The 25,413-nt window shown below is 53.3% G+C and overlaps 1 protein-coding gene across 26 annotated transcripts in view; it reads right to left on the minus strand.

Moving 5' to 3' along the window:
- Nucleotides 1-25,413, minus strand: part of MACF1 (microtubule actin crosslinking factor 1) — a 141,079-nt gene that overhangs the window by 70,521 nt on the left and 45,145 nt on the right. For 15 of the 26 annotated variants that reach the window (XM_032709927.1, XM_032709920.1, XM_032709916.1 and 12 more), the window contains 32 exons: nt 24,108-24,274; nt 23,288-23,400; nt 23,088-23,194; nt 22,530-22,649; nt 22,329-22,424; nt 21,949-22,076; nt 21,764-21,857; nt 20,916-21,070; nt 20,504-20,780; nt 19,962-20,090; nt 19,580-19,657; nt 19,275-19,436; nt 18,549-18,653; nt 17,858-17,953; nt 17,504-17,629; nt 16,324-16,329; nt 15,284-15,436; nt 14,642-14,796; nt 14,127-14,253; nt 13,518-13,701; nt 12,774-12,943; nt 12,328-12,506; nt 11,984-12,122; nt 11,360-11,553; nt 11,030-11,192; nt 10,490-10,573; nt 10,274-10,381; nt 9,509-9,607; nt 9,205-9,357; nt 9,024-9,112; nt 8,457-8,592; nt 304-5,607 (listed from right to left, as the gene is read on the minus strand). In XM_032709927.1, the coding sequence (XP_032565818.1) occupies nt 304-5,607; nt 8,457-8,592; nt 9,024-9,112; nt 9,205-9,357; nt 9,509-9,607; nt 10,274-10,381; nt 10,490-10,573; nt 11,030-11,192; nt 11,360-11,553; nt 11,984-12,122; nt 12,328-12,506; nt 12,774-12,943; nt 13,518-13,701; nt 14,127-14,253; nt 14,642-14,796; nt 15,284-15,436; nt 16,324-16,329; nt 17,504-17,629; nt 17,858-17,953; nt 18,549-18,653; nt 19,275-19,436; nt 19,580-19,657; nt 19,962-20,090; nt 20,504-20,780; nt 20,916-21,070; nt 21,764-21,857; nt 21,949-22,076; nt 22,329-22,424; nt 22,530-22,649; nt 23,088-23,194; nt 23,288-23,400; nt 24,108-24,274 (9,396 nt within the window). Of the gene's footprint in view, nt 1-303; nt 5,608-8,456; nt 8,593-9,023; nt 9,113-9,204; nt 9,358-9,508; nt 9,608-9,984; nt 10,103-10,273; nt 10,382-10,489; nt 10,574-11,029; nt 11,193-11,359; nt 11,554-11,983; nt 12,123-12,327; nt 12,507-12,773; nt 12,944-13,517; nt 13,702-14,126; nt 14,254-14,641; nt 14,797-15,283; nt 15,437-16,323; nt 16,330-17,503; nt 17,630-17,857; nt 17,954-18,548; nt 18,654-19,274; nt 19,437-19,579; nt 19,658-19,961; nt 20,091-20,503; nt 20,781-20,915; nt 21,071-21,763; nt 21,858-21,948; nt 22,077-22,328; nt 22,425-22,529; nt 22,650-23,087; nt 23,195-23,287; nt 23,401-24,107; nt 24,275-25,413 lie in introns of those variants that run through there. The other 11 variants (XM_032709939.1, XM_032709935.1, XM_032709936.1 and 8 more) reach the window with 4 other exon arrangements.

Raw genomic sequence — 25,413 nt, forward strand, 5'->3', positions numbered from 1 at the left:
TTTCCAACATAAGCTTATAAATGGCAAGAGATCTCTGGTGTTACAGCAAAAGTGCCAAAAAAAGAGTCCTGCTCATTAGTCATTTAGAAGTAATGTTCCAGCAAAAGGAGCTGAAACTAAGCCCTGAGTGTTTTCAGTTGTACATCACCAGGTCCTTTGCCAAATCCACTGCAGCCAATACTGCAACATCCACTCCTCATGCTCTGGCTGCCCTCTGTGCCGAGGACCTTGCACAGATTTAGCATCAAACACACACAAATACCTCATAAAAAAATGTCATAATAGCAAAAAGTATTCATTTACCTGGGCTGGTCTTGTGGATTCCCTCGAGGTTTCCAGCAGCTCCCCCTCCACTATCACAGGTAACAACAAGCTCCGATCGCCAGGACCCGGCTGCTTGGTCCTCTCCTGGGGGGTTTCTCCTTGGGATTTTGGGGGAACAGGGGCACCTCCTTGGTCTGTGGTGACCTTGGCTGTTTGTTCTTGCTGTTTCTTTTCTTCAAGCTCAAGGACTGCAGAGGTTTCCTGAACTTGTCTGGGTTCTTCTCTGATAATCAACTCACCAGGCAGTTCCTCTGCCACGGGGGCTGCGCTGGACACATCCAGTGTGGTTTCCACCTTTGTGTCTTTCTGAGTCATCCTCTCCTCCAGGCTCAATGTTACCAAGGACTCATGACCATTCCTGATCCCACCCTTCATCACCTCTCCAGTTTCCCCTTGTTTGGGGAATATCTGACCCTCTCCAAGATCTTCCGTATCTTTCTCAGAAACTGTTTTCTTTCCTTCCCCATCCCTGCTGTTCTCCCCAGGCTTGGTTGTGTCTCTTGCCAACCCAGAAGTAATCTTGATGATGGTTTCATGTTTTGGCTCTGGCACCCTTGAGACAAAGTCCTCCTCCTCCTTCTTCCCTGGAATTTCTTTGGAAACTGCGAAAGGAAGGGACTGCTTTTCTGCAGGTTTCTCTGGCTGAGCACTGTCTCCTGGAACACTGCCCTGTTTTGCTTTCTTTTTCTTGCTTTTGTGTTTTTGGGTAGGTTTGAGCTCAGTTTCACTTGTTTTTTCCTGATCAACTGGATCTCCTGCACCCAGTCTCAGCATTTCTCCTTCAGTGTGTCCTTCAGTGTGTTTGACAACTTTTTTCCCTGCAAGGTCATCTCCTGCAGGCTCCACAGGACCACCAACCTCAGGGGGTTCTCCAGACTCTGTAGGACCCATCTCTTCCTTCCCTGGACCCACACTTACAGATTTCCTCAGGGCTGCTGGTGTCACCTGGACTGTGCTGGTCACTCTCTCTCCTTGCCCAGAAGTCACCACTGCACCTTCTGCACCTGCCACAGCTCCCTCTGCACTTACAGAGTCTCTCCTCCTCCTCCTCCCCTCCTCATTCTCCACACTGTGAAGCACCTCTGTGTCCAACTGCTCCTTCTCCAAGGCCAACCCCTCTACTTCCCCTGTCTCTCCATCCACTTCTTCTCTCCTCCATTCTTCCTCCCAGCCTGCTCTCACCTGGGAGCTCCTTTTTGTGATCCCTTTTTCCACAGCCCCTACCACCACCACCTCTTCAGGAAAAGATGCTGCACCTGACACTGAGGGGTGTTCTGGAGCCACCTCAGCCTTTGCTTGGGGGTGACGATGATGTTCATCTTGGGGATGAACACCATCCTTGGAAGCTTCCTGAGGTTTTAACTTCCCTTCTGTCCGTGTTATGGGGGATGTCTCGGTGGCAGCGGCTGCACCTCCAGCTGTGTCATAGCTTGGGGCTCCAGGCTGAGCTTTCTGTTCAGCAACATCAAACCTCTTGGCAGATCTGGTAGGGAGGATGATGTCTTCCTCTTTTGGAGGTATTTTTTCCTTTTTTTCCTGGAAAAGTCGGGGTTTTTCCACCTTGCAGACCTCAGAACCATATCTGTCTTCAGGTACCTGTGCATCCTGAAGACTGGCAGCTAACTTTGGGCTAATCAGTCCTTTTTCAACAGCTTCCTTTACAGTCAACCTTTTCCCACCGCTGGCATCAACAATTCCCCCAGCCCTCAGCTGGTTGGTGGCAATGACTTTGGCCATGCCCTCATCCAGCAGCCCTCGCTCCATGGCAGCTCTCAAGGACAGCCTCTTGCTGACAGTGCCCTCCACCACCCCCCCAGTGTCTGCCTGTGCCTGCAGCAGCCGCAGGGTGGGCAGAGGGTCCACCTTCCCCAGCCTCACGGCCTCGGCGCACGTCAGCTTGGTCCCCGTCACCTCATCCTTGATGGCTCGGAAGGGATGGACCTCCAGGTACCTCTGGCCAGACTCGATATCGATTTTACACTTCTTCACGAACTCTGAGTAGGGAACGATCATGCAGGTCTCGGGATCTACAATTCCTTCTTTCATTTCTGAAGATGACAGGGCTTTCTCCATCGCCTGCTGGGGCAGCAAGCCCTCCTGCACTGCTTGACACAGCGCCAGTCTCTGGCCAGAAGCTGGATCTAAAATGCCTCCACTCCCAGCTTGGATTTCTTGCACTTTCCTCTGGAATTCTGGACTAATGAGCCCTAATGACACTGCCTGGGGCAAGGGCAGCTTCTCCTGCGTAACTGGATGGGCATAGTCCTGCAGGCACACACCTTCAGCCTTCCTGAGCTCGTTACATAGATCTTGATCAATCAAACCATGTTCCATCGCACTGTTCACCGAAAGCCTCATTCCAGACACGTGATGGATGATTCCTCCATCAGCAACCTGCTTGGTCAAGAGCTGAAGAGCTTTTTGCTTTTCCAGGAGTCCTTTTTCAACAGACTCTGCAAAAGTCAAAGGCTGCTTAGTTTTAGGATCCACAATTCCACTGGTCTCAGCCTGTAAACTAACGAGCTTCTGTCTGGTTGCCTCATCGGTGCCTTTCCCCTTGGAAGCCTTCTCCAGCTTGACCAGCTCTTTCTGACTTGTTGGCTCTATGAGGCCCAGATTTGAAGCCAAAGTGACGGACACTTTTTTGCCACGTTTCAAGTCCACAATCCCTCCGGTGACCACCTGCCCTTCCAAGATCCTCATTGCTGTTTCCTTGTCCAGAAGGCCGACGGCAGCGGCGTCCTTGATGGAGTAGACAAAGTTATTGCCCGGGTCAAGAACACCACTTATGGCTTTGTCGGACGCGAGAACCTTCTGGAGAAGCTTCTCATCCATCAGACCTTCTTCAATGACGTCCTCAGTGGTTAAGGACTCGCACGTCTGAGGGTCAAAGAAGCCACTGAACATCTTCATTCTCTCCATCAGCTTCACGGCCGTGTGGCTGGACACCACCCCACAGGCCACCGCCTCGTTCAGAAGCAGCGTCTTGCCTGTCTGCTCATGGATTATGCCCCCGCTTTGGAGCTGTGCTAAGAGCATTTCCAAAGTGTCCCCTGCTTCCTGCTCCTCAGGGGCCGGCAGGGATGTTTCATCAACACCTTCATCACCTAGTACTTCTTCCCCCTCTCCTTCTGCCACTTCCAACACACTTTCCATGTCTTCCCTGTGCCTCTCTGTTTGCGCTGTCTCTCCAGTTTCAGGGAGCACGACCTCCTCTCCTCCCAGCACACCATTTTCAACTGTCTCTTCGTTTAGTAAATAAACCTCTCTTACATCTTCTGCCTCTAGTTCAGGTTCCTCCACACTCTGAGACCTCTCTGCCACTGTTTTCAGTCTGTCTCTGCTTTCTGAAACACCCATTCTTATGCAGATCTCACTTTTCACAACCACTGACCCACTTTCCGAGGACCTCTTCTGATCTTCAGTACCTTCCACTCCATCTACTGCAGTAGGCTTGGATTCTTCTTCTGCCTCAGTCATCATTTCCTCTGTTTCTCTGAAACCACTGTCAAGGTCACTGGGAGGTTTTGGCATCAATAATTTTACCTGATGTTTGTCCCTGCTTGTAGAAACAACCTTTTCTCCTCCATATTCAGCATCAGGTTCACTCTTGATGGTCACCTGTTCAGTATAAATCTGCTCTTGCTCTTCCACATGCAGAACATCTGAATCCTCCATGAGGAGACCTTCAGGTCCCATCACCACTTCCCCATTCTCCAGAACAGTTCTGGGTGGTTGGGTCTTTTCACTTTCTTCTTTTGAAGGAGCAGATTGAAGCTCAAAGTGCTGCAAAGCCAAACCATTGCAAGGCTCACTTTCAAGAGCCGCGTTTGCCTCTGTCTCCTCAAAACTTCCACTGTCTTCCAAACTCTGTGCACAGGATCCATTTTCTTGGGTTTGGATGAGAGCTTTAGTGACATTGTTCAGCTCTCCATCCACCAAGAGCAGCTTCTGGCCATTGTGGATGTTGATGTAGCTGTGGGTCATCAAGTGGAACATCAGCCTTTCATCGTCACTCCTTAGCAGAGGGTCACTGGGCTCTTCGTGACCTGTGGGACTCCTTCCAGGAGAGCTCTGGCCACGCCTGCTCCTGCCTGGAGAGCCAGCGAGCTGCACACTGGCCATGACATCAGGTATGACTGTTGACTTCAGCTTCTTCACCACATCTCTCTCCAAGACACCTTGTTCAACTGCTTTCTGCCAGGACAACACCTCAGTGGTTTCTGGTATAAAAACAGCTTGAATGAGTTGCCTGGTGCTGAGAATCTTGTGAACCAGCTCTGTGGACAGGATTCCTTGCTCCAAAGCATCTGCAACCGAGATGATCTCCCCCATCTCTGGCCACAGGAGCCCCTTGAAGGACCGCAGGGATTCCAGGACCACCAGTGCAATCCTGGGTGATACCAAGTCCTTCCTCACAGCTTCATCCATGGTCAGTCTCTCTCCCGTGACGGTGTCGATGATCCCGCCCGTCTGAAGCTGCCGGATGAGAAGCGTGCAAGCCAAATCCTGATCAATTAGATTATGTCTCACAGCCTCACCCACAGTCAGCCTGTGCCCTGTCCTGGGGTCAACGATGCCCCCAGCAAAGAGGTGGGCTTCCAGCAACCTGACTGTCACCTGCTGGTCTATCAGCCCTTCCTGGACTGCCCGGAAGATGCTGACCTCTCTGCCTGATTTCAAGCTCACCATTCCCCCTGCCAGCTGCTTCACTGGGAGCAGCCTCAGCCCAGTCTCCTGGTGGATGATGCATCGCTCCATGAGCTCTGCCAGACTGATTTTTTCAGCAGTGTTGGGGTCAATCAAATCCTTGCCACCTTCCAGGTGAGACACAAGTCTGGAATAAAGCTGGGGGGTAAGGAGCCTTTCCTGCACCGCTGTCTCCATGCTGATTCTGCCCTGATGGAATTTAAAGCCCCCAGTGATGAGCTCAGCCTCAAGAATCTTCAGCCCAATGCTCTCACTGATCCTCCCCTCTTCCATTGCAGCGACAGCAGGTAGGAGCTGCTTCCCTTCATGTTCCACTTCTTCCACCTGGTGGAGAGCATCCTTCAATTCCTGCAGCACCTGGAATGTCCTGACATCGATGATGTTTCTTGCCAGACCTTTCTCCAAGGAGAGTTTCTCGTTGGTCTCTGGAACAACTAAGTCAGATGTGATAACCTGGGCCTCCAGGAGGACGAGGCCCGTGTCCTGATCTATAAGACCTCTCTGCATAGCACCAAAGACAGGGAATATTTCTACTGTGCCAAGATCGATCACTCCTGCCACTGCTTCGCTGCCCTAGAACAGAAAGAGAAGGAAAGGAATTAAATCAAAATTGAGCATTTCCAGAACTCATTTCATGAGTTCTAGGGAAGCCTCGGTTTCCAAAAAAAAAAAAACAAAAAAAAAAAACCAAAAAAAAAGCTTAAAATCCCTAAACAGGCTAGAAAGTGAGTCCCAAAGTGTTTGAAATGCAACTCCAAAGTCATCATAGCACAAAAACTGGTGCATTTACCAGCTTGCACAATGCCAGCAAGTTTTAATGCTCATCTAGTCCATCACCAGGCAGCACCAAGATGCTTTCAATATCCACCACCAGCAGCACGGCGAAGCTGCAAGCACCAAAACCAACAAGCGCTCCAAATGCTCCAAGGAAAAAGAGGGCAGGAGACCAAGAAGCACAACAAAGCCCTTCAACAACTCCAGTTTTTAAAAAGTAAAGACAACACAAATACCACTGTTCGCTCATAGAGAAGAGAACCCCCCAAAGGCGTCCACTTTGGGGTAAGTAAGAACCTCTCCCAGCACAGCCCACATGCTGATTCCTGCCATGCTCTCAATCCTGCACTTCACAAGCAAATCTCAAGTGCCAGGATGGCCAGGGAACACCACAGACCATGGAGCAGCTCCCAGTCACGTGGCAGGGCAGCTCCCTGAGCACAGCCACGGCACCCGCTCTGCCCACTCCAGCACCTCGAAGTTGCTCCTCAGACGGGGTCAAAGGAAAAACGGAAAAAGCTGAAGGTCCCAGCATGGAAACAGTGACAGACTGGGAACACACCATCTACTGTGGTGTTTTGGAGGGGCTTTTCTTGCTGCTGTCCCCACAGGAAGGGTAATAATTTAGATGATGAAGAGTATCTTTGTCCAAATGCTCTTTGGACATTTGGGTTTCTCCCAGTCCCACTGGTTGGGCATAAGGTTGGCCAAAGCACTAAAAGATTTTTGTGGGGATAGCGAGGAGGGAATCAGGATTATGAAATTAATTCCTTTGCATCCAAACATCTGCTGTGGGGAGAGAGGGAACCTTCTGGGACAACCTAAGCTCTCCACCACCATCGCCAGACCCTGACATGCATATTCAGAGATGAACAAGCCGTGGAAAGACAGAGAAGAGGGAAGGAGGGAAAAAAGAGAAAGATAAAAAAGGAGATGGATGGGAGGGAGGGGAGTAAAAGGCTTTTACTTACCGAGTTGCAGGGTGTGCCTTGAGCAGTTAAAGACAGAGCCTTATGGAGCAGTTCAGCCGTATCACACACAGTGTAAAGCTTGGTGTTAGCGTCCAGCATGCGACTGTTTTGTTTGCAAAAAGAACCCCACACACAGGTCTTCCTCTTTCCCTTTGTGTGTTTTGTTTGTTTAAATCCCGGAGGGTTAGTTAAACTTGTAAGCAAGGATGTCAGTTAATCTCAAAAAACAGTTGACATGAAACACAAACTGTACAGGGACACATCATGCTCAATTTAGCGTGTTCTGCTTTGCATTTTTGGTCTTTCATAACTTATTTCTGACAGTTGGATGTTTCCAGCAAGCAAATGTTAAAGAGTTCTTCATGCTCCCTCTACAGTGAAGCAACGGCTCCGCACGAGAGCCGCAGGGATCATTTTGTAGACAGGGAACTGAGGTGAAGCCCCACTGCCATCTCTTGTTTTCTTTCCTGGGCTTTGCCGAGAGCGTGAGTGAAAACTGTTCCAGCCCCAAAGCAGCCTCATGCTGTACCAAAACAGCCCGACAAGCCCTGCAGAAGGCTTTTGCCCTAAAATAATTTTCCTGCCCAAGAGGCAGGAAAAGGGAAAGGAAAAAAGCATCCTTTCCACAGGCAGGCTGCACCAAATCTGTGTCGGCTTAGCAGTGACTGAAGAGCCGACTCGCTCACCCTTCTGCTGCCAGCACGAGGGCTAAGGGGTTTGCAATAAAAGCACTTACTGCTCTGTAAAGTCCAGTTTGGAGCAAAACACTACATATTTAGGTGAAAGCTGGACAGGCAGATCTCAAACAGGCAGCCCTGTGGGTGACTTGAACAGGGCTTCACTCACGGACCCGACGGCCAAAACCTGCGTCGTGCAGCCAGGTCTGAGCGGGCCGTTGCTTCAGGGTACAGGGAGCCAGCAAGCAAACACACAAATATATCCATCGACACATGTATATACACTTAGAGAGCACGCACACGTATATCTGTGAATGACAGCTCGTAACAGAGGCAATAAGGATGCGCTTCCAGCCTTCCCTACCCAGCGGAACAAGGACGGGGACTGACGGGAGCGCTGGTGGGTGTGAACAGGGAAGGGGTTGGGAAAGTCTCCCAGGTCAGCTGAGGGGCTGGACAATGCAGTGGCCTTCCACTGGGAAGAGCAATTTGGTTCAGCCACAGCTGAGGCAAACCCTTTGCCAGACCCCGAGATCCATGAGGCCACAAGAATCCCACCTTCCTGCCTCCCCTGCTCGCAGGCAGCCTGTGAGATGGAGCCCTCTGAGGTTAAAGCCCTGAGAGGACATTCCTCTGAGGACACAGATTTCCCAAGGGTACCATTTCCAGGACAGAATTCCATCTACAGCCCTCCTTACCAAGCATAATGAGCCAACCCTCACACAGAGGGCAGAGCTCTGATGAAAACCAAGGGACAACTCTCCCACTGACCTGGAAGGCAGCAGGGAAACAGCTCCTGCTTGGCCTCCAGGGACCACCAGCCTGGATGCTTTGGGTGACCATGGATGGAAGAGAAGGCAGGGCAACCACGTGCAAGTAAGAGAGGTGATGGGCCGTGAGTGGCCAGTGGCCATGAGACACACAACAAAGTGAAACCTTTTGCACCCCCTGAGGAGTGAACTGTGTCCGTGCAGCCACGGTACCGAGCAGGGAGCAGTACCTTGTGCTCTGTCTCCTGAGCCAACTGGCTCTGGAGCTGCTGGAGCTGCTCCGAGGAATTGCTGCAGAGCTCCTGGTAGGTCTCCTTCAGGGTACCAATCTGAGCAGAAATCTGTTCCTTTTCCGGTTGGGAAAGCCTGCAGGGAGAAGGGGAAACCTCTCAGGATACTGCACAAACCACCTCCAAAGAATTTTCTGGCAAAGGAAGAGGCCAAATCCACCATGAGTCCCCTCTTCCCACTGTCCTACTCCTTCCCAGCTCAGCTAAAACCTGCAAGGATAACTGAGCACAGGTTGACCTGATTGTAGAGATCAAATCCCAAAATATACAGGGCTGGATCACTACTACAGAGGATTAACATTGCCCCACAGCATAAATGGGTTGCACATTTCACAGTTCTCATTGCAGATAAGAAAGAAGTCAATTGTTATGTGCAGCTAATCATTGTTTTCAATTGGAGTCAGGCACTGAACCCCAGGAGCACCAGCCCACCAGTGCCAGCTTTAAGGAATCTCATCTCCCACCCCTCTGCTCTCTCTGCCTGGCCCCTCCTTGGGTCACACTCACTTGTGGCTGTGTTTTGCCAGGAAGATTTGGGAAGTTTTGATGGCCTCGGAGACCTGTTCCCTCTTTGCACTCAGCTCCTCATTCAGGGCCTGGCGAAAAAATAGAGACAAAGAAGTTTAAACCAGCCGTGGAAAAAGAGCAGAAGTTAAACCTCAGTGTCTGATGGTCACTCGTGCTTCACCTGCTGCTCTGAGATGGATTTCTCGATGTCACCCAGCTCTCTGCTCCCAGCAGCAGCTGTCCTGCCTTGCACACTCTGCTTCAAGCCCAGGGCCCAGCCCAGGAGTTCCTTCACCTTGTCCACGTGCTCCTGCTTCTCCTCCTCCACTACTTTCTGCAAAACAAGGGGGGAGGAAGACAACCACGTCAAAGGGGGATCTCCAAAGAGGGAGAGGCGTAACCTCAACAGGGAGCAGCATCCTTAGGGGGGGAGAGAATGAGCCTGCACAGTCTGAACAGAGCTCAGCTCCGTTCCACACCCTCACCTCCTCCTCCTCCAGCCGCCGGAGCGCGTCGCTGATGTACTTCACGTGCTGCGTGGTCAGTGTCACCAGGGCCGTGTAGCGAGTCCTTAAATCCATGAACTGCCAAGGGAGAGAAGGGGGAAAACGGGAGAGATGAGCCCCAGCGGCAGATCCGGAACGATGATGTACCTTACAGTACGTGACATGGATGCGGCACCTCTCGCTTGGGAACCCCCCCAAGGCACCTGGCAGACCCAGGATGGCATCAATGGAATGCAGCAAGTCTGATGGGGAGGGTTGTGGCCACACATGCCATGCTGCACGACACTGGAGCGAGGGGAGACTCCGGTCACGGACACTGGGGCGGATGCTCAACTCTGACAGAGGGCTACCGGGATCTTTAATATCCACACAGAGCAGACAGGACCTCGGGGCCTTAAAGGTCTCATCCCAAAGATCCACACACAGTAACGCTGCATGGTGCTCTGGTTATTTACCTCACAAGGCTGAAGGGCTGAGCCGACCCCGCTGGATTTGACCCAGGGGTTCCCAGGGGTTCCCAGGAGTCTACGTATGTCATACCTGGTGCTTAGAGCACTAAGCCATCCCCTGTGGCTATTGGAAAAAACAGCGAGGGTGGAAACTTTATTTACACAAGAGAGTTCAGCAGAAGGAGCTCATTGCACAGGGACTGCTCGTAGGTTTGCTCGGCGTCGAAGGACCCCCTCCCACACACACACACACAGTTTCTCCCTGCTGAGGTTGGGTGGGTGGCTGTGCTCCTACCTCCTGTGTGATGGCATCCGAGGACGAGAGCATGCGCCGGCGCTTCATGGGAGACTTCTGCTGCGACTCCACAAAGGCCCTGTACGTCATCAGCTGCAACTCATAGTCCTGAAAACACAGCCAGGGGTGGGGGAGACGTGGAGCATGAGAGACACAAACTGTGCCACGGCCGTTTCTGCCCAGCCAGTCTCACCCAGGTGCAGGAGGGGACTGTACCTTGACGGCAGCTGAGTACTGCTGGGAGAACTTCTGACACTGGTCCAGCTGGGCTTGATTTTTCTCAATTTCTGCAGCCAAAGCCTTCAACAAAATTCAAAGCAAAAAGGGTTGTCAGGACAAGTTGTCTGAGTAGTTGCCCAGAGAAGCTGCAGTTGCCCTACCCCTGGAAGTGTTCAAGGCCAGGTTGGAGCAACCTGGTCTAGTGGAAGGTGTGCCTGCCTGTGGAAGGTGGTTGGAACTAGACAGTCTTTAAGATCCCTTCCCAAACCATTCTATGATTCTATGACAGCTGCCACAGTGGGGTGAGCTGAATTCTGGTTCCCATCCCTCCCCTTTTGGGTAGAGTCTTCGTGTTCTTCAATTTTTTCACGCAAGACCTCATCTCCACCTCAAGCTGAGCTTCTCCACTTCCCAGACACCCCGCTCATGCCTGCAGCCTCTTCCCTGCTGTGTTTCATATTTTCAAGCTCACAGATGAAGAGAAGTGACACTGTCAGGGCAGCAACCGTGCTGAGACATCACGAGGTCCTTCCTCACCGTTTGCTGGCTGAGCTGCTCCGACAGCACCCGGCTGTCCTCCGCCTGCCCAGGCTTCATCAGCTCCTGCTGGACCGTGATCTCCTCGATCCAATGGATCAGGGCACTGTGGCACTGCCGGTAATCACTCAGCACCTCGTGGATGCTCTCCAGCTCCGTGTGGCTGAGAGAAGAACCACAACAAGTAAGAGGAAGGTGAAACGCCAGGGGTATCCCAGCCACCAGTGGGAACAACCCCATCTGGAAAAATATCACTGCTAACAAGCCTGGCCCCAGCTCTCAGCTGAAGCGTGAAAGTAAATCGGAGGGAGGAGGCAGGAGGTTCCTCACCGGGTCTCAATCTGGGCGCAGACTCGCTGCCAGCGATCCCACAGCTGGCTCCCCTTCTCCTGGTAGCGCTCCAGGTCGATGTTGCGCTCCTGCCTCAGCCGGTACAGCTGCTCTCCCACCGCCTTCGCCTTTGCCATCTCCTCCTCCAACGTGGAGAAGACGGAGCCCTTGTCCTTCACTTCCCCGAGCCATTGCTGCAAAAACCAGCAAGAGATAGCCCTGGTTCACCACCCAAAGCAGAAGGGACATTAGGTCAGAGATGTCCTCCTGCCTGGGGCTGAGAAGCCTGAGAAGGGGTTAATGGGCTTATTTTCCCACTCTCCTAAACATGCAAAGAACTAGGAGGTTACAAAAAGTGTAAAATGAAGGGGATCGTGTTCCCAAGTCAGATTGGTTCAGTCCCTGTCACACAGGAACAGGACATGTAGCTGCTAAGATGCTCAAGTGTGCCAGCATGTGCCCTACAGAAAAGTCACAGCAGTTTCTTTACCTTTACAAAACAACAAGGGATCACATAAGCAGCACAAAATCCTCCCAGCTATATCGAGGCAAGAAAAACATCACGCAGCCAACATTCAGCAGAGAAAGGGAAGGACCCTGCTTGACAAACCAAGAGCACCCAACCTGTAACGCTGTCCTGTGAGACTGAATGGCCGCCAGGTCAGCGGGAACTGCCTCCTCCTGGCTCAGCTTCACCTCGTACCCTTTCACCAGGGATTCTGCTCCTTGGGTGTTCCGGATAATAATGTCAACCGTCTTCAACCTGGCAAATCAAACAGAGGCAGCACAATGACATCCAAAATTTGGCAGAGATCTTGACCGTGAGGCTGTTTGGCACTGTCTGGCACGGAGGGATGGAGCTTGGTTATGGTCCAGCGCAAGGTGTGTTGGAGGGACAGAGGAAGGGTCTTTAGTGAATTGGGCAGGCTCCAAAAGGTATTTGGGAAGAGAAGAACATCCTGACTCACTTTTCCAGGTAGATGGAAGACAGCCCATGTGTCTGGTCCATCTTGTTCACCACCAAGTCCAGCTCTGCACGCAGGTGAGGGGTGCTGGACCCCGCGGGTGCCTTGTCGAGGAAGCTGTAGCACCTCTCAGACACAAACCGCAGGTCCGACTGCAGCCGCTGCAGATCCTCCTGCATTCGCTGCGGGAGGGAGGGAGAGGACGTGAAAGGAGAGCCCAAACAGGCAGAGGAAAAGCAGGATTGCCCTTGGCAAAGGAGATAGTAGGAAAGGAAGCAGGGAGCCCACCTGCTGAGGTTTCCTGCTGCCTTCTGTGCAGCAAGATCCCCTCAAAGCCCGCACAGTCATGCACCCATCACCCACACGTTCACTCCAGAGAAGCTACAGCTATTTTGGGACCAGTGTCCACCACCTCCCTCCCCTGCCCATCTCCCAGCTGCAGGCCTGACCTCCTGCTCTGCAATGCGGATGGTGTTTTCCTGGATAGTGTCACCATCTGCTCGGGCGCTGCTCGGGGACTGGATTCGGCTCACAAGCCTCTGCTCGCACTCCTCCAGGCGCAGGCGGATATTCTTGAGCTCGGAGAGATACGTCCTGGCAACGGTCTCATCCTTGTCTTCTGCAAGTCAGAGACAAACAAAACAGCAGCTCAAACACCCCCAGCCAGTATCTGTCCCAAATGGGGTCTGCCGGAAGCCTCGGAGCTGAGCACAGCATTGCACTGACACCAGGATCTCTGCTCAGATGGAAAACAAGTTAATTAAATCATCTCATCCAAACACATCTGAGAATGAGTCCAGCCACAGGGAAACTCATGTGACAAAGCTGGAGTCCTGAGTCCTAACGGGACTCACAGTGTCACAAGTGCCACCACCACATATACTTCCCCGAAGACTAAACTCAGGAAGAAGTCCTTGCTCAGAATGCACCCTAATGACTAAACCCATCACCAACAATATCGGGGTAAGAGGACTCAGCGGTTAAGCTGAAGCTGCAAAGCCAAGACCTCTCTGCAGGAATATTGCTGGACAAGGGCCTAACACTCGGATGGATGGATGGAGAAATAAGGAGAGTAGCTGCTCATGCCATCAGCCAGCTAGCTCGGGAAAAGAAGAACATGAAGCCATCCCATAAATCCTTTGTTTATGAGTTCCCACAGCTCCTGGTTAAACCATCAGCCTTTTGAAGCTCACCGTTCTCCATGGACTCCAGCAGCTGCCGGATGTGTTCCTTGGAAGACTCCACTTCCTCCTCCAGGCGCAGCCGGTCCGACACCGAGAAGAGCTCCGAGTCCCGGCTGTCCTGCAGGAAATCCTCGTAGTGCGCCTGGAGGCTCTTCAGGGCTTGCTGGCACTCCCCCTGAGCCAAGGACCTGAGCTGTGAGTGGAAAAGCAGCACATCCAGACGTCGGGAACAACTTCCTGCACATCACCTGCAGCCACCCTCCCCACCTGAACCACCCTCATTTGCCAAGGGAGTATTTCCAGAGGAGAAAAGGCAAACCCTCGACATCAGCCTCGTGCCTCCCCCACAGCTGTGCTCACTCCCTAATGAAACGCTCCATCCACCATCTCTCATCTTTTATTCAGCTCAGCAGCAAACTCCTGATGATCTTCTTGTTGGGAAAAACTGCAATCCTTTTGCACAGCACCCCCAAGCTCAGATTTTCCCACTGCTCAAGGTGTAAAGTCCCTTGACTTCTCCACTCTTGAACTCTGGTCTTCCCCCTCTCCTCTCCCACATGAAGGACCCCAGACAGGAGCAACACAACTCCAGAGATAAGCATGGAAGTTCCTCCATACCTTTTCCATGCTGAAGCTTTGCACCAGGGCAATGTCCTTCCGCAGGTAGTTCCAGGAGATGAGGCTCTTTGTGTTCATGTGGAGCTGGTGCCAGAGAGCCATCACTTTCTGGTACAACTGTTCTACCCTGCAAGGGGAAGGAGCAGATCCATCAGTCCTGGATCTTCCCTGACCCTGTTAATCCTCCAGCCCTTGCTGCCAGCCAGCAGCCCATCAATCCAGTGATTCCAGTCTGGTAGCACACCGGGAGTGATGCTCCTGCTGTTCAGTGCCAGAGATCCCTGGGGGGATCCCTCCTCCTGAATTATGTTCTCTTTTGCAAGCTGCTATAGCAGTGCTGGGGAGTTCGCAGCTTTAGAACAATGAGGGATTCCTTTCCCTGCCACAAATCAGCTGTGCCACCCGCTCCCGTTCTCCACCCCAGCTTCTTTCCCATTCCCACCCCAAATCTGTCCCCTCCCATGCCACCATCCCATCTCTGTGACTCTGCCGTGGTGGAGAGACCACCAAAGTACCTGTTGGCCATCTCGATGGCCTCTTTGTTGGGTGGGGGGATCAGGAAGCAGACAGAAGGCACCATGGCCTCGTTCCCTGTGGGGCTGATCACCTTCCACTTGGTCCTCTGGGAATTGTCCTCCAGGACACACTCGTCGTTCCTGCAGATCGTGATCTGCGGCAGCACCAACACCACCAGCCCGTCAGAAACCAGCAGCAGAGCCACACGTGCCTGCCCCCTGCTTCCACCCTCCCTCCCAGGGGTGAGCCAGCTCCCAAAAATATACAGATAGATATATTTTCATCAAGTAAAAGCCTGCAATAGTGCCAAGCAGCGCAGTACACTCGTGTCTGGAGAGGAAGGGACACGGAAGTTAAACGGAGCTGGCTGCCACCCATGTGCTTGTTTGGCTGTGGCTGATGAAGCCCATCCTCCTTGGGGAAAAAAGGACTTCAGCTCCTGCCCAGAATAAATCTGAGACGTGGAAATCTGCTCCAGGAAAAACAGCCGTGCTATTTCCCTCCTTCTGTCTTCCCACTCTGTTCCTGCTTCCCATTGACAGGCACCATGGAGCTCATTCTAAACTGTCACGGGTGTCACTCCCCTGCCTCGTCCCTGCCTTCCCTTTGCCAAGTTCTGCTGACACCCCCCGAGCCCTCACCTCGATCTGCCGGTAGTCACAGACAGCCTTGATGGGGATCGTGCTCTTCACAGCGTGCTCCGGGTTCCTGGGCCGGAGCTGGACGATGGTTTTGGATCGTCCCACCAGGCTGGCGACGGAGCTCTTGGACTGAATGAGCTGCTCCTTCTCATCCTGGCAGAAAGAAGGACGGGCTGTTCAAGGCTGAGGAGGGGAGGTCTCTCCCAGGCATTTCGGGACCCCCCCCACCCCAACGCTGGCCTGCAAGGGCTGAACAAACATCAGGAGGATCCTGCTGCCCTGACGGGATGGGAAGAGGGGTCAGATGGGATGGAGGGAAGAATGGGGTGGGACCTCTCCACTACTACTCCCGCTGCCCTGCAAAGCCACATGCACACCTCTGGCTCTTTGGCTGCTTGGACAAGAAAACGTTTTCTTTCAAAAGGGCAAAAATAGAGAACACAACATACACCAAAATTAAAGTCCCAGGAGGTGTGAGGGGCCAAGAGCAGGACGAGCTCCAGCCCAAAGCCGGGGATGTTTAGTTGTCTGGAGGAGAGACCATGGAAGCATGCTCCCTTCTCTAAAGCAAAGGATGAAGGCATGTTGAAACCAATGGCTGGAATGGGATACGATGAATTATGCGGATAAAACACCTCAGGAGAAGGGGCTCGTGGTGGAGTGACCGCACAGGCCTCTGGGGCTGGGGAGAAATTTGCCGGTCGGAAGAAAACGCTGCGTAATTGATTCCTGCAAATCCCTGCTGGGTTTGGTGACGGGGAAAACCCAGGGGATTGGTGGCAAAGCTCCCCTGGAACAGCCTCTGGCAGCGGCGGAGACGTGTGCGGATCACGGCACTGGCAGCTCGTGTGATTAGTGACAGCTCAGCCCCTTCTGGCTGCAAAGGTTTAGAAAGGATCCCAGAAAATGTCCTCCCTCATGCTTGGTACTCTGGGGTTGGTTAGTGTGCTTGATGACAAGTGGAGGATAATTTAATGGGTTTAAAAAAAAAAAAGGAAAAAAAAAAAAAAAGAAAAAGAATAAATGATTAAATAAACTACCTGTGCCTGTCCCAGGGAGCATGATTGGAAGAAATACAACTTTAACTTATTAGGTAAGAAAGAGTAATAAAGCTGAGCTCAGGGCAGCTGCCCCAGTCCTGAGATATGGCCGTTCTCCAGTTGCCTGGAACAGCCTCTCCCACCCCAGACAGCACCTGCCCAGACTCCTGCTGTTTCAGGGCTCCCAAATACACACCCCAGGAGCCAGGCTGGCTGCTCCATGTTCTGGCAGTGCTGGAGGACAGACCAGGACAACCCTGAGACCATGACAGAGAGGATGGGGCAGCCCCCAGGCCTCCAGGAGAGAAGACAGTGCTGATGCCCCATCACAAACACCCAGTAACGGCATCCCAGTGTCACTGGGGACACACTGGGGATCACTGGTGTGCACTAAAAGCAAAGTCCAAGTGATTCCTGCCTCCACACACTCACATGTCACCTCCTGGCCCTTCCACCAGCAGCTCAGCATTTAACCCACAGCCCAAATCCTCCCCTGACCCTGGTTTCAAATGCCAGCTGATGCTTTGCTCCTTGAGGTTTGCTTTTAGGTTGGTTTTTTTCAGGTCAATTCAGACAAGAAGATGACAGAGCAATGGCCTGGCCTCTGCTCTCTGCTGTGCCACAGCTAAGCCAGGCCACGTGTTCAGAGATCAACCCCTGGCACAGCCAGGCTGCCCTGGCTGTCCCCCCATCCACGGCGATGGATTAACGTGGGATTTGGGCTGGATAAAGAGCAGGCATTTCTCCACATCCCACTAGCTCAAAAGTAGAACCAGGAGCATCCTGCAGGCTTTGTCAGCAGAACTCAACCACGGTGGCACAACAGGCATGGATGGGGCAGAACCAGCTCACAGGTCAGGCCGTGAGCTTGCACAGGCAGCACAGGGAACCTGCTCTGCACCCTGAGGACACGGAGAGGCTGGATGGTGCCTCTACATGATAGTGACCAAGATCCAGCCACCACACAGCTGGGGTCACCCACAGCTGCACCCTACAGCCACGTACAAACATGTTCTGCAACCCAAGGAAAAGCAGAACGTTGACTGAGGTGGAAAACAAACCACGTTACATCAAACTGTGGGAATAAAGAGCCCGGTTTTCCCTGGGGAGCAAGAGGTGCCCCAAGCAGTGCTGCTGGACCAGAAGCCATCCCAGGGCAGTAGGATGCTGGAGAACCCACCATGGAGTCCTGCAGCAGGTCCTCCAGCCGCGTCAGGCTCGTGTTATGGTCACAAGAATACTTCCTTCTGATGGAGTCCTGCAGGTTCCGCAGGTACGTCTCCGACTCCCGGGCGTCGCTGAAGAACTGCAAAGGCAAAAGGGTCACAGACACCTGCACTACAGGGAAGCTGATCCTTTTTTTTCCCATCCAGCAAGACATCCCTAGAGAGCAGCTAAGAGATATTCAGGAGAAACCCTGAGCACCCCAAATCCTCCTTCCCTCTCCCCCAGAGAGAACAGCAGCACAGGAAGCTCATGAAGCGGGATTCAGCGGATGGTGACCAAGGGAATTTGGGCTGCCCCTCCCAAATACCTGAAAATAGGCAGCGTTCTCCTTCACATGCTGCTCCACGCACAGGCAGAGCTGCTTAATCCACTGCCACTGAGTCTGCACGGCAGCGCTGTACGCCTGGGAAACACAGGGAAAACGGCCATGGATAAGGAGCATTGACAGCCAGGAGGGTCACGGGAAGGACACGGCAGGAGGGACATAAATGAGCAAGAAGGGTTTGGACACAAGGCAGGAAGAGCAGGAGATGGCAGACCCTGGACCACCAACATCTTTGTGTCCCACACACCCACGGGTACACGATTCCAGGGGCTGTGGGGTGCACAGGTTTGCTTTCTCCCAACCCAGAGAGAAACCCCAGGGAGAAACGTATCCCTGCAGCCCTTTGCTTCACCACCACAGCACCCCTGGAAGCCTGAATGAGTCCAGGGCAGCCAAGGCCATGCCCTGTATCACCTCGCTGCAAGGAAGGCTCATGCTCTGTGTAAGCGTATTTGTGTCTTAATTTGAGGTGGGGATTATTTGGGAATGGCCTCGAGCTCCTCATTGCACTTCCCAAAATAAAACATCTCTATCACTGTGCTGATGTTCTGCCACCACAAAACACTTTATCAGGCACTGTGGGGTGGGACAGCAAGCCTCCCAGTCCCAGATGAGAAGATTTGCTGCCAGCTGGTTCTCAGGAATCTCCCAGCTCCTCCAGGTGCCCACTCACCTCTACAGTTTGCTTGGCTGGGTGGTTCTCCAGGGACAGCAGCTCAGCCGTGTCCTGGAGGGAGCGGAAGATGTCCTGCTTCTCTTCCAGCTCCGCCATCAGCTCCTGCACGAAGGACACAAGCAAAGTCCAAATCTTACGTGTGTGGATCGACTTCACTCAGACCATGTGTCCAACTAACACAGCATGGAAGAGCTGCAGGGAATACCAGCGTATCCCAGGGAATCCAGCACAGTTTATGGGAGCACCACAGCCCATTCCCATCAGGATGTCTCCTGTGTCCTGTGTGCCAAACACACAGGGCAGATGTAACACAGATACTGGAAACCTGCCCAGGGACCTCTTCAGCTCCAGACAGTGTGACTGGGGAAAGATGGGAATTTATTTATACTGCTTTTAAAGAGGAATCAATTTTCCTCTTTAGTTCAGACTTTACTTCCCCTCCACTAGTTAAATGCGCCTTCAGTTCCAAACAGTGCTAAAAATACATCTTTTGATGCCTTTTTGATTGAAATTCAATTGAACACAGGCTTTTTTTTGCACTTTCTGCTCTGGGGAGAACTTTCATCAGCTCCACTCAGGAGCCACAAGCTCAGTGACTTGGTAGGGAGCATCCAGCCTCTGGGGGATTCAGGTCTGTTGGGAGCTGAAGGTCCCACAGGGGATCAAAAGCAGCAGCAGCAGCACAACCAGGAGAGCACCCGCTCATCCCACCATCCCACTCACTGAGAAGTAGTTCTTCTTGGCTGCAATGTTGGGGTTGTTGTCGCTCCAGTCATAGGCCAGTTCCTCCTCTTCCTTCTCATTCAGCCAGATCAGCTCGGCCGTGGCCCGAGACACAAACCCGTGCAAGCTCTGGAGGTGTCTCAGCCGGAAGCTCGAGGTTTCCTGGACACAAGGAAGGATGATCCCTCGCCCCTGCTCTGAAGGCAATGGGTGTCTTACCCCCTCCCCAGCCCTGGAACAGGGATGCTCAGGAGCAGGACAGCAGGGATGGACCCCAGATGGGGTAGTTCTAGAAGCACACTCACCATCAGCTTGCAGTACTGCGTCTCCAGCTTGCCAAGCGTCTCCGTGTAACTCGCGCGGAAATTCGGAGACATTTTACCCTGAAGGACAAAAAATGCTCCTGTTGCCCGACACAGGATGGCATCACTTGAAACCCCATCCCCACATCTTTCTCCCCAGCTCTCTGTGAGGAAGAGGAGGTGGAGAGGATGGCTCAGGGCAGCAGACTCTTGCACTGCGTCAATTCAGAAGCTCCACCCTTAAAAAACACCTCTGTCCCAGGCACCTTCACCCACCAGAGCTGACCCCAATGCCCTCACCCCCCTGTACACTGTGTCACCCAGCCCCTGTACACTGTGGCACCCAACCTGTGCCATGCACTGTGCCACCCAGCCCCTGCCATACCTCGTACATCCTGGCCTCCTTTACGCTGGAGCCCAGGTCCTCCACGCTGGTGTGGATGTGCCGCTGGGTCTCCAGCTGGGATTCCACACTTGGAAGGTCGGTCCCCCACTCTGCCCGCTCCAGTCTCATCTGAAACAGGCCAAGAGGCTCAAGTCAGCATTCCTCATCTGCAGGAGCTCATCCCAAAAGGACACGAGGACAAGGAAACCTCCCAGGTCACTTCAGAAGGAACAAACACCAGCCACTCCCGGTAGAAGATCCTAAGCCAGTGCTCCAACACTGAATGATTTCTGGGACAGCCTACACAAGACCACCTGACTGCATCAGTACAGGTTTGCTTCCAGCTTTGAAAGGCTCCCCTGGTACCCACTGATCAGCAGGATCACAAGAGAGAAAAACCACCTCAAGATGAAAGAGCTCTCCAGAAACACTGAACCACCAAAGCAATTATCCATAGATAAAGGCAGGAAAAAAGTCCAGAGCAACTTCCTGCCTTCCCACATCAGCCTGAGCAGAGGCAGGAGATTTGACCCAGCACTCACCTGCATCTCCTCCACCCAGGCCAGCAGCTCGTACACGAACCGGAGGCTGCCTTCATCTTCAGACGAGGAGATGGCCACCAGCTCTGTCCTGGTCATGGGCTTCCTGAACCAGGAGGCCGAGGAGGTGTGGAGCCCCTTCGTCAGGGACTCGCCCTTCAAGTGTGTCGTGCTCAGCGTGGACGTGGGCACCAGCTCCAGGGTGGAGAAGTGCCCTTTCCTGTACAGGTTGGTGCATTCCAGCCTCAGAGTCACCAGCTCATCTTGCAGCCGCATGATCCTGGGGGAGTAGGCAAGGAATGGGTAAGGAGATACACACACGCTCCCTCCCTCCCCAGAACAGAGTAGAGGGAGGGAGGGAGGGAGGGTGTAGCCTCTGACCACGTTTCTCCATCTCGGACACAGTCCCTCTCACCTGAACACCAGCTCCTCCAGTTGGTAGTAGTTCTCATCCCGAAGGATCTGCACATCCACCTGGAGCTGGCGGATGAGCCCCTCGCACTCCTGCAGGTACACGACCACGTCGGACTCGTACTGCACCGGCTGGCCTGACTCCAGGTGAGCAGCATCCTGCACCAGGAGAGAGGACACTGAGGGCTGGGTCCCCTCAGCCCAGGAGAGGCAGGGAGAACACGACAGCAGCCCAGCATCAGCTTTGAGACCGAAAAAACCTTCTGATCCACAGGCTTGACTTGAGCAGAACGTGAATTCATTCCTCACACCCCACCCGGGACATCCCCCTTAGAAAAACTGCTGCAGATGAACTGAAAGCTTCTAGGGATAGATGGGATCACCGTTTTTAGCTCCCAACACTTTCAACCAACATCTCTTTCTCCCAGAACAAAAAAGCCCTCTTCAGAAACCTCCTCCCTACCCAGGGTCTGCCACTGAGTCCTTCCTGCCAGTCCTTTAGGCAAATAGAACACATTTTGGGGGTTTTAAGCCTCATTATGCAACAAGCTTTCCCAGAAGTGCTATTCTCCTCCACACCAGCACCTCTGCAGATGTCCAGCCCCAGAAGGCAAGACCATTCCCTGGCCACCCTGCCCCCAAGATCCTCCACAACAACCACAGTTCACCAGGTACCCACCACCCCCACTTTAGCCCCTTTGGGACAGGCTCAAGGGCAGAAGAGAAAGGAACATTGTCTAGGGGAATCCACCACCCCAGGCAGAAGAGAGGGGAAGAGATGGGTACAAAAGAAGAGTAGGAAAACAAAGAAGTAAATAAAATTAGGAGGGGGAAATACCACCCCCCACTCACAGCCTGTAGTGTGTTCTTCGCCAGAGTGAGTTTTTCTTCACAGCTCAGAGCACCATTCTGGATTTTGTTAGCGATTTGTAGCAGCAATTCCAGCCTGGAATGACAGAGGGAGATGAGAGAGAGGCTTGGGATGTCCCTCTGGCCAGGGGAGCAGGAAACATCCCTTCCACAGCCACAGCACCAACCTCTCCACCGCCGGCCGCAGCAGCTTCTCGCGCTCCAGCATCTCGATGATGAGCTTGCCCCACTCCTCCTCCACATCGTTGGGGTGGTAGCCCTGGGGCAACTTGATGCGTCCAAATTCAATCCATACCTGGGGAAAACATCAACAGATTGGCACTGCCCACCTCCTCCTTGAGCTGGTTAGGGATTACAGCAAGGAAAGGGGTTTATAAGGCACCAGCTCTGCCTCTGCTCCCACAGTTTGCTGCTTGCTACATCATTCACCCTGAGGGTTATTCCCACTTCTCCATTCCAAAACAAACCTGAACTGAGCACACTTTAGTCTTGCTAAAAGCACAACACTCCCACCTACAAGCCTCCAGGTAGCCATGATGATCCTTACCTCTAGTAGTTTGTAGAGCTCCTCTATCCTTCCTTTTTCCTGCTCTTTTGCTGGGATTTCAGTTTCTTTGAAGTGTATGTACTGGTTATAAAGTGCCTGGGATGAGAAAGGTTCATCAGGAACCACCCTGGGGAATGCCACCACCCTTCCCTTGGCACTGAGCACACAGGACACTGAGGATGGACCTTGTCCAGGACCTACCTTTAGCTCTACAGGGTTCTGGGGGAAGGATTTGTCTGACATGAGTATCGTGTGCTGCTTGATCCATGAGATGAGGGACTCCACACGGGTCTGGTATTCCAGCCACCTCGAATCCACCTCCTGTGGGGTGAGAGTGTCTTTGCAGAGCACTGCTGGTGGGCAAGTCTCCACGGGGAAAAAGGAGAGCCCGGCAGAGCACAGAGGGAACTGAGGTGCCACAGTCAAGCTACTGGGTGGATCATCTGTGATGCCATCCCAGGTACAAGGAGGAGGAGGAGGAGGAGGATCTTCCTTGCAAGCTGCTCACTGGAAGCCAGCTCAGCTTTCCCATGAGCTCAAAACCCATGGAAGAATCTGCAGAGCTTGGAGAACATCACAGCCCTACAGGCACACCAGCAGGTCACAGGGCAGACACGCTAATGGGGAAGCTCCTTCCTCTCCCCAGGCCTCTTCCACCCATCAGCCATCTGCTACACAGGGAACCTCCAAACCTTTCCCACACCAACCAGCTGCCTCCCAGATTGCTTTCCCAGCCTCCCAAACCGCAGCAACACTTACAATAGCGCTGATCCCTTCTCCTCCCTCAGGGACTTTGGGAAAGGCATCGTAGATTGAAGACACATAAGTTATCACGGATTTCTCATCCGGAGAGGGGACATCCACATCTGACAAGAGGGAAGCAGAAAAGGCAGTGAGGAACAGGAGTGGGTGGAAAGGTCAGCATTTCCCTGCACCAGCCACATCCCCCAGCCTCCCACCTTCAGCGTCCAGCAGCCGTGTGACCCCCAGGCGCTCCGCGATCTCGAAGGCCTGCTCCAGGTTCTCCCGGTTGCTCTGGATCTGCACCCTCTCCATGTCCACCAGATCTGGCCTGCAAGACATGCACCAGAGTCACAACACTGGCAGACAGCACGAGGTGCTCAGGGCAGAGCATCCTGGACAGGCATCGCTGCCATGGGTGGCTCCGAGGGTTTGTCCCAGGCTGGTGGTTCTCCGAGGGGACCTGGGCTGCAGCACCTGCCCAGCTCATTCCCTTTGGGAAGGGGGAGGTTCAGGCTGTGAAGGAAAACCTCTTGGTCCCATTGACCAAGCAGCCAGGGCAAAAACCAGCCCTGCTGGCCCTGGCTCTGACTCACTGCCCACGCTGAGCAAGGTAGAAGGTATAAAGGGCTCTGCTGTCCCTCAAGGAAAGCTCTCAGGAAAGCTCTGAGATCCTTGGATAAAAGCACGGATGGAAGTGCTGCTATTCATGGAAAACGAAAGGGCAGCACCAACATGTAACCAGTGCAGCACTCAAGAGTTTAAAAGCTTTTCTTTTTTTGCCTCTCTCCCCAACCTCATCAAGACATTTTTTTTTCTTGCAAACTGATGTATTTGTTGCTCATTCCAAGCATCCACCCCCCAGCTACCTGGCAGAAGAGATAATTCCAGGTAAAATGACATTGCTCCCTGTAAGTCTCACCCACATCCTCAAGTTCTCCAGACCATCACTGACTGCTGTGGTGGGCAGGGACCCCCAGGAGATCCTCATCCCTCCTCCCACCCACACAATGCTCCCCACTGCTCCTTCCTGCCTACCTGTATCTGTGGATGAGCGCGTTGAACATCTTCCCATCGCTCCAGCACGAGGAGAAGTTGGTGCACTTCACCCCAATGTAACCTGCTGTCACCTTTTGTGTCCACAGAAGCAGCTTCTCCTTGGCTGACATATCCCCCAGCTCCCCGCTGATGTAGATGTCGGAGATCTGTAAGGAAGCGGCACAGCCGTGGGATGATGCAGGAGCAGGAAAGGCTCCACCAGGCACATCCAGTTTCTGTGAACTTGCCCCAGACCTGGCAGGTGCCAGGAAGGGCAGGAGGAAACTCCTGGTTACTGTGGGGTAGAAGGGTGGCAAATCTGGGAACGGACCACCAGACTTGCAGGAGGGTGCTGGGGGTGTGGTGTGGTTTGGGCAGGCTGGAGATCCAGGCAGGTGAGGGAAGCAAAGCCAGACATTTGCCAGCCCCATTTCACAGTAGCACAAGGTGTTGCTTGGCCATGCAGCCCAACCCAGTCAGGACACGGGCTGCCACCACCAGACCCCAGCTTCCTAAAATCACTGGAGCCACTCCTCTGCACCATCCCCATCCCCACCAGCCTGGGAATGTAATGTTCTGGAGAGAGGAGGCCCCAGGCGGGTCCCTTCCTGTCCCAAACATGCTGTGCCAACTGCAGTGCTCTTGTACATCTGCTTCTCCTGCCCAGCACCCATCACAAGGAGCCCCAGCACCCTCAGACACTTGGGTGCTCTCATCCAACAGCACCCATGGTGAGCAGCAAGGGAGCACCCAAGGAGGGACCACCGACACCATCCCTTGCCAGGGCTGCAGGTGTGGCCAGGGATCCTCCACCTGGAGCTCCAGGGCACAGCTGGATCATCCTGTTGTAAAAAATACCAACTTAAGAAGCACTTGGAGAGGACGTCTCTCCCAGACCCCCAGCTATGGAGCAGGGCCACCAACTCCATCCCAGCGGGAAAGGGAAGGATGGGGAGAAGGCTGTCACATACCCCCTCTGCCTTGCTGTGCCCGGAGAGGGGGGTGCCAGGGGGTGCTGGTGGCAGGGGTGCCATGACCCACTTCCCCAACAAAAGAGACCGGCAGTCACGGACCCCTCAGACAGACGCACAGGACTGGCTGCGAATCCCAGACTGGCACGTGACACCACGCACGTGTCTCCACATGCCAGTATATTTCTGATTGGCACGGCTTCCTCCTTGCCCTCCCCCTCCTCCAGCTCCCCAATTAGTACAATTACCTCCCCTTAATTAAGGGGCAGACAAAGGGGAGGATGTGAGCCGCTCAGATTTTCCGGGGTGCCTGTGGAAAGGCAAGACAGGCTGGT

The sequence above is a fragment of the Chiroxiphia lanceolata genome, chromosome 24 (assembly GCF_009829145.1).
Source record: "Chiroxiphia lanceolata isolate bChiLan1 chromosome 24, bChiLan1.pri, whole genome shotgun sequence".
Classification (NCBI taxonomy): domain Eukaryota; kingdom Metazoa; phylum Chordata; class Aves; order Passeriformes; family Pipridae; genus Chiroxiphia; species Chiroxiphia lanceolata.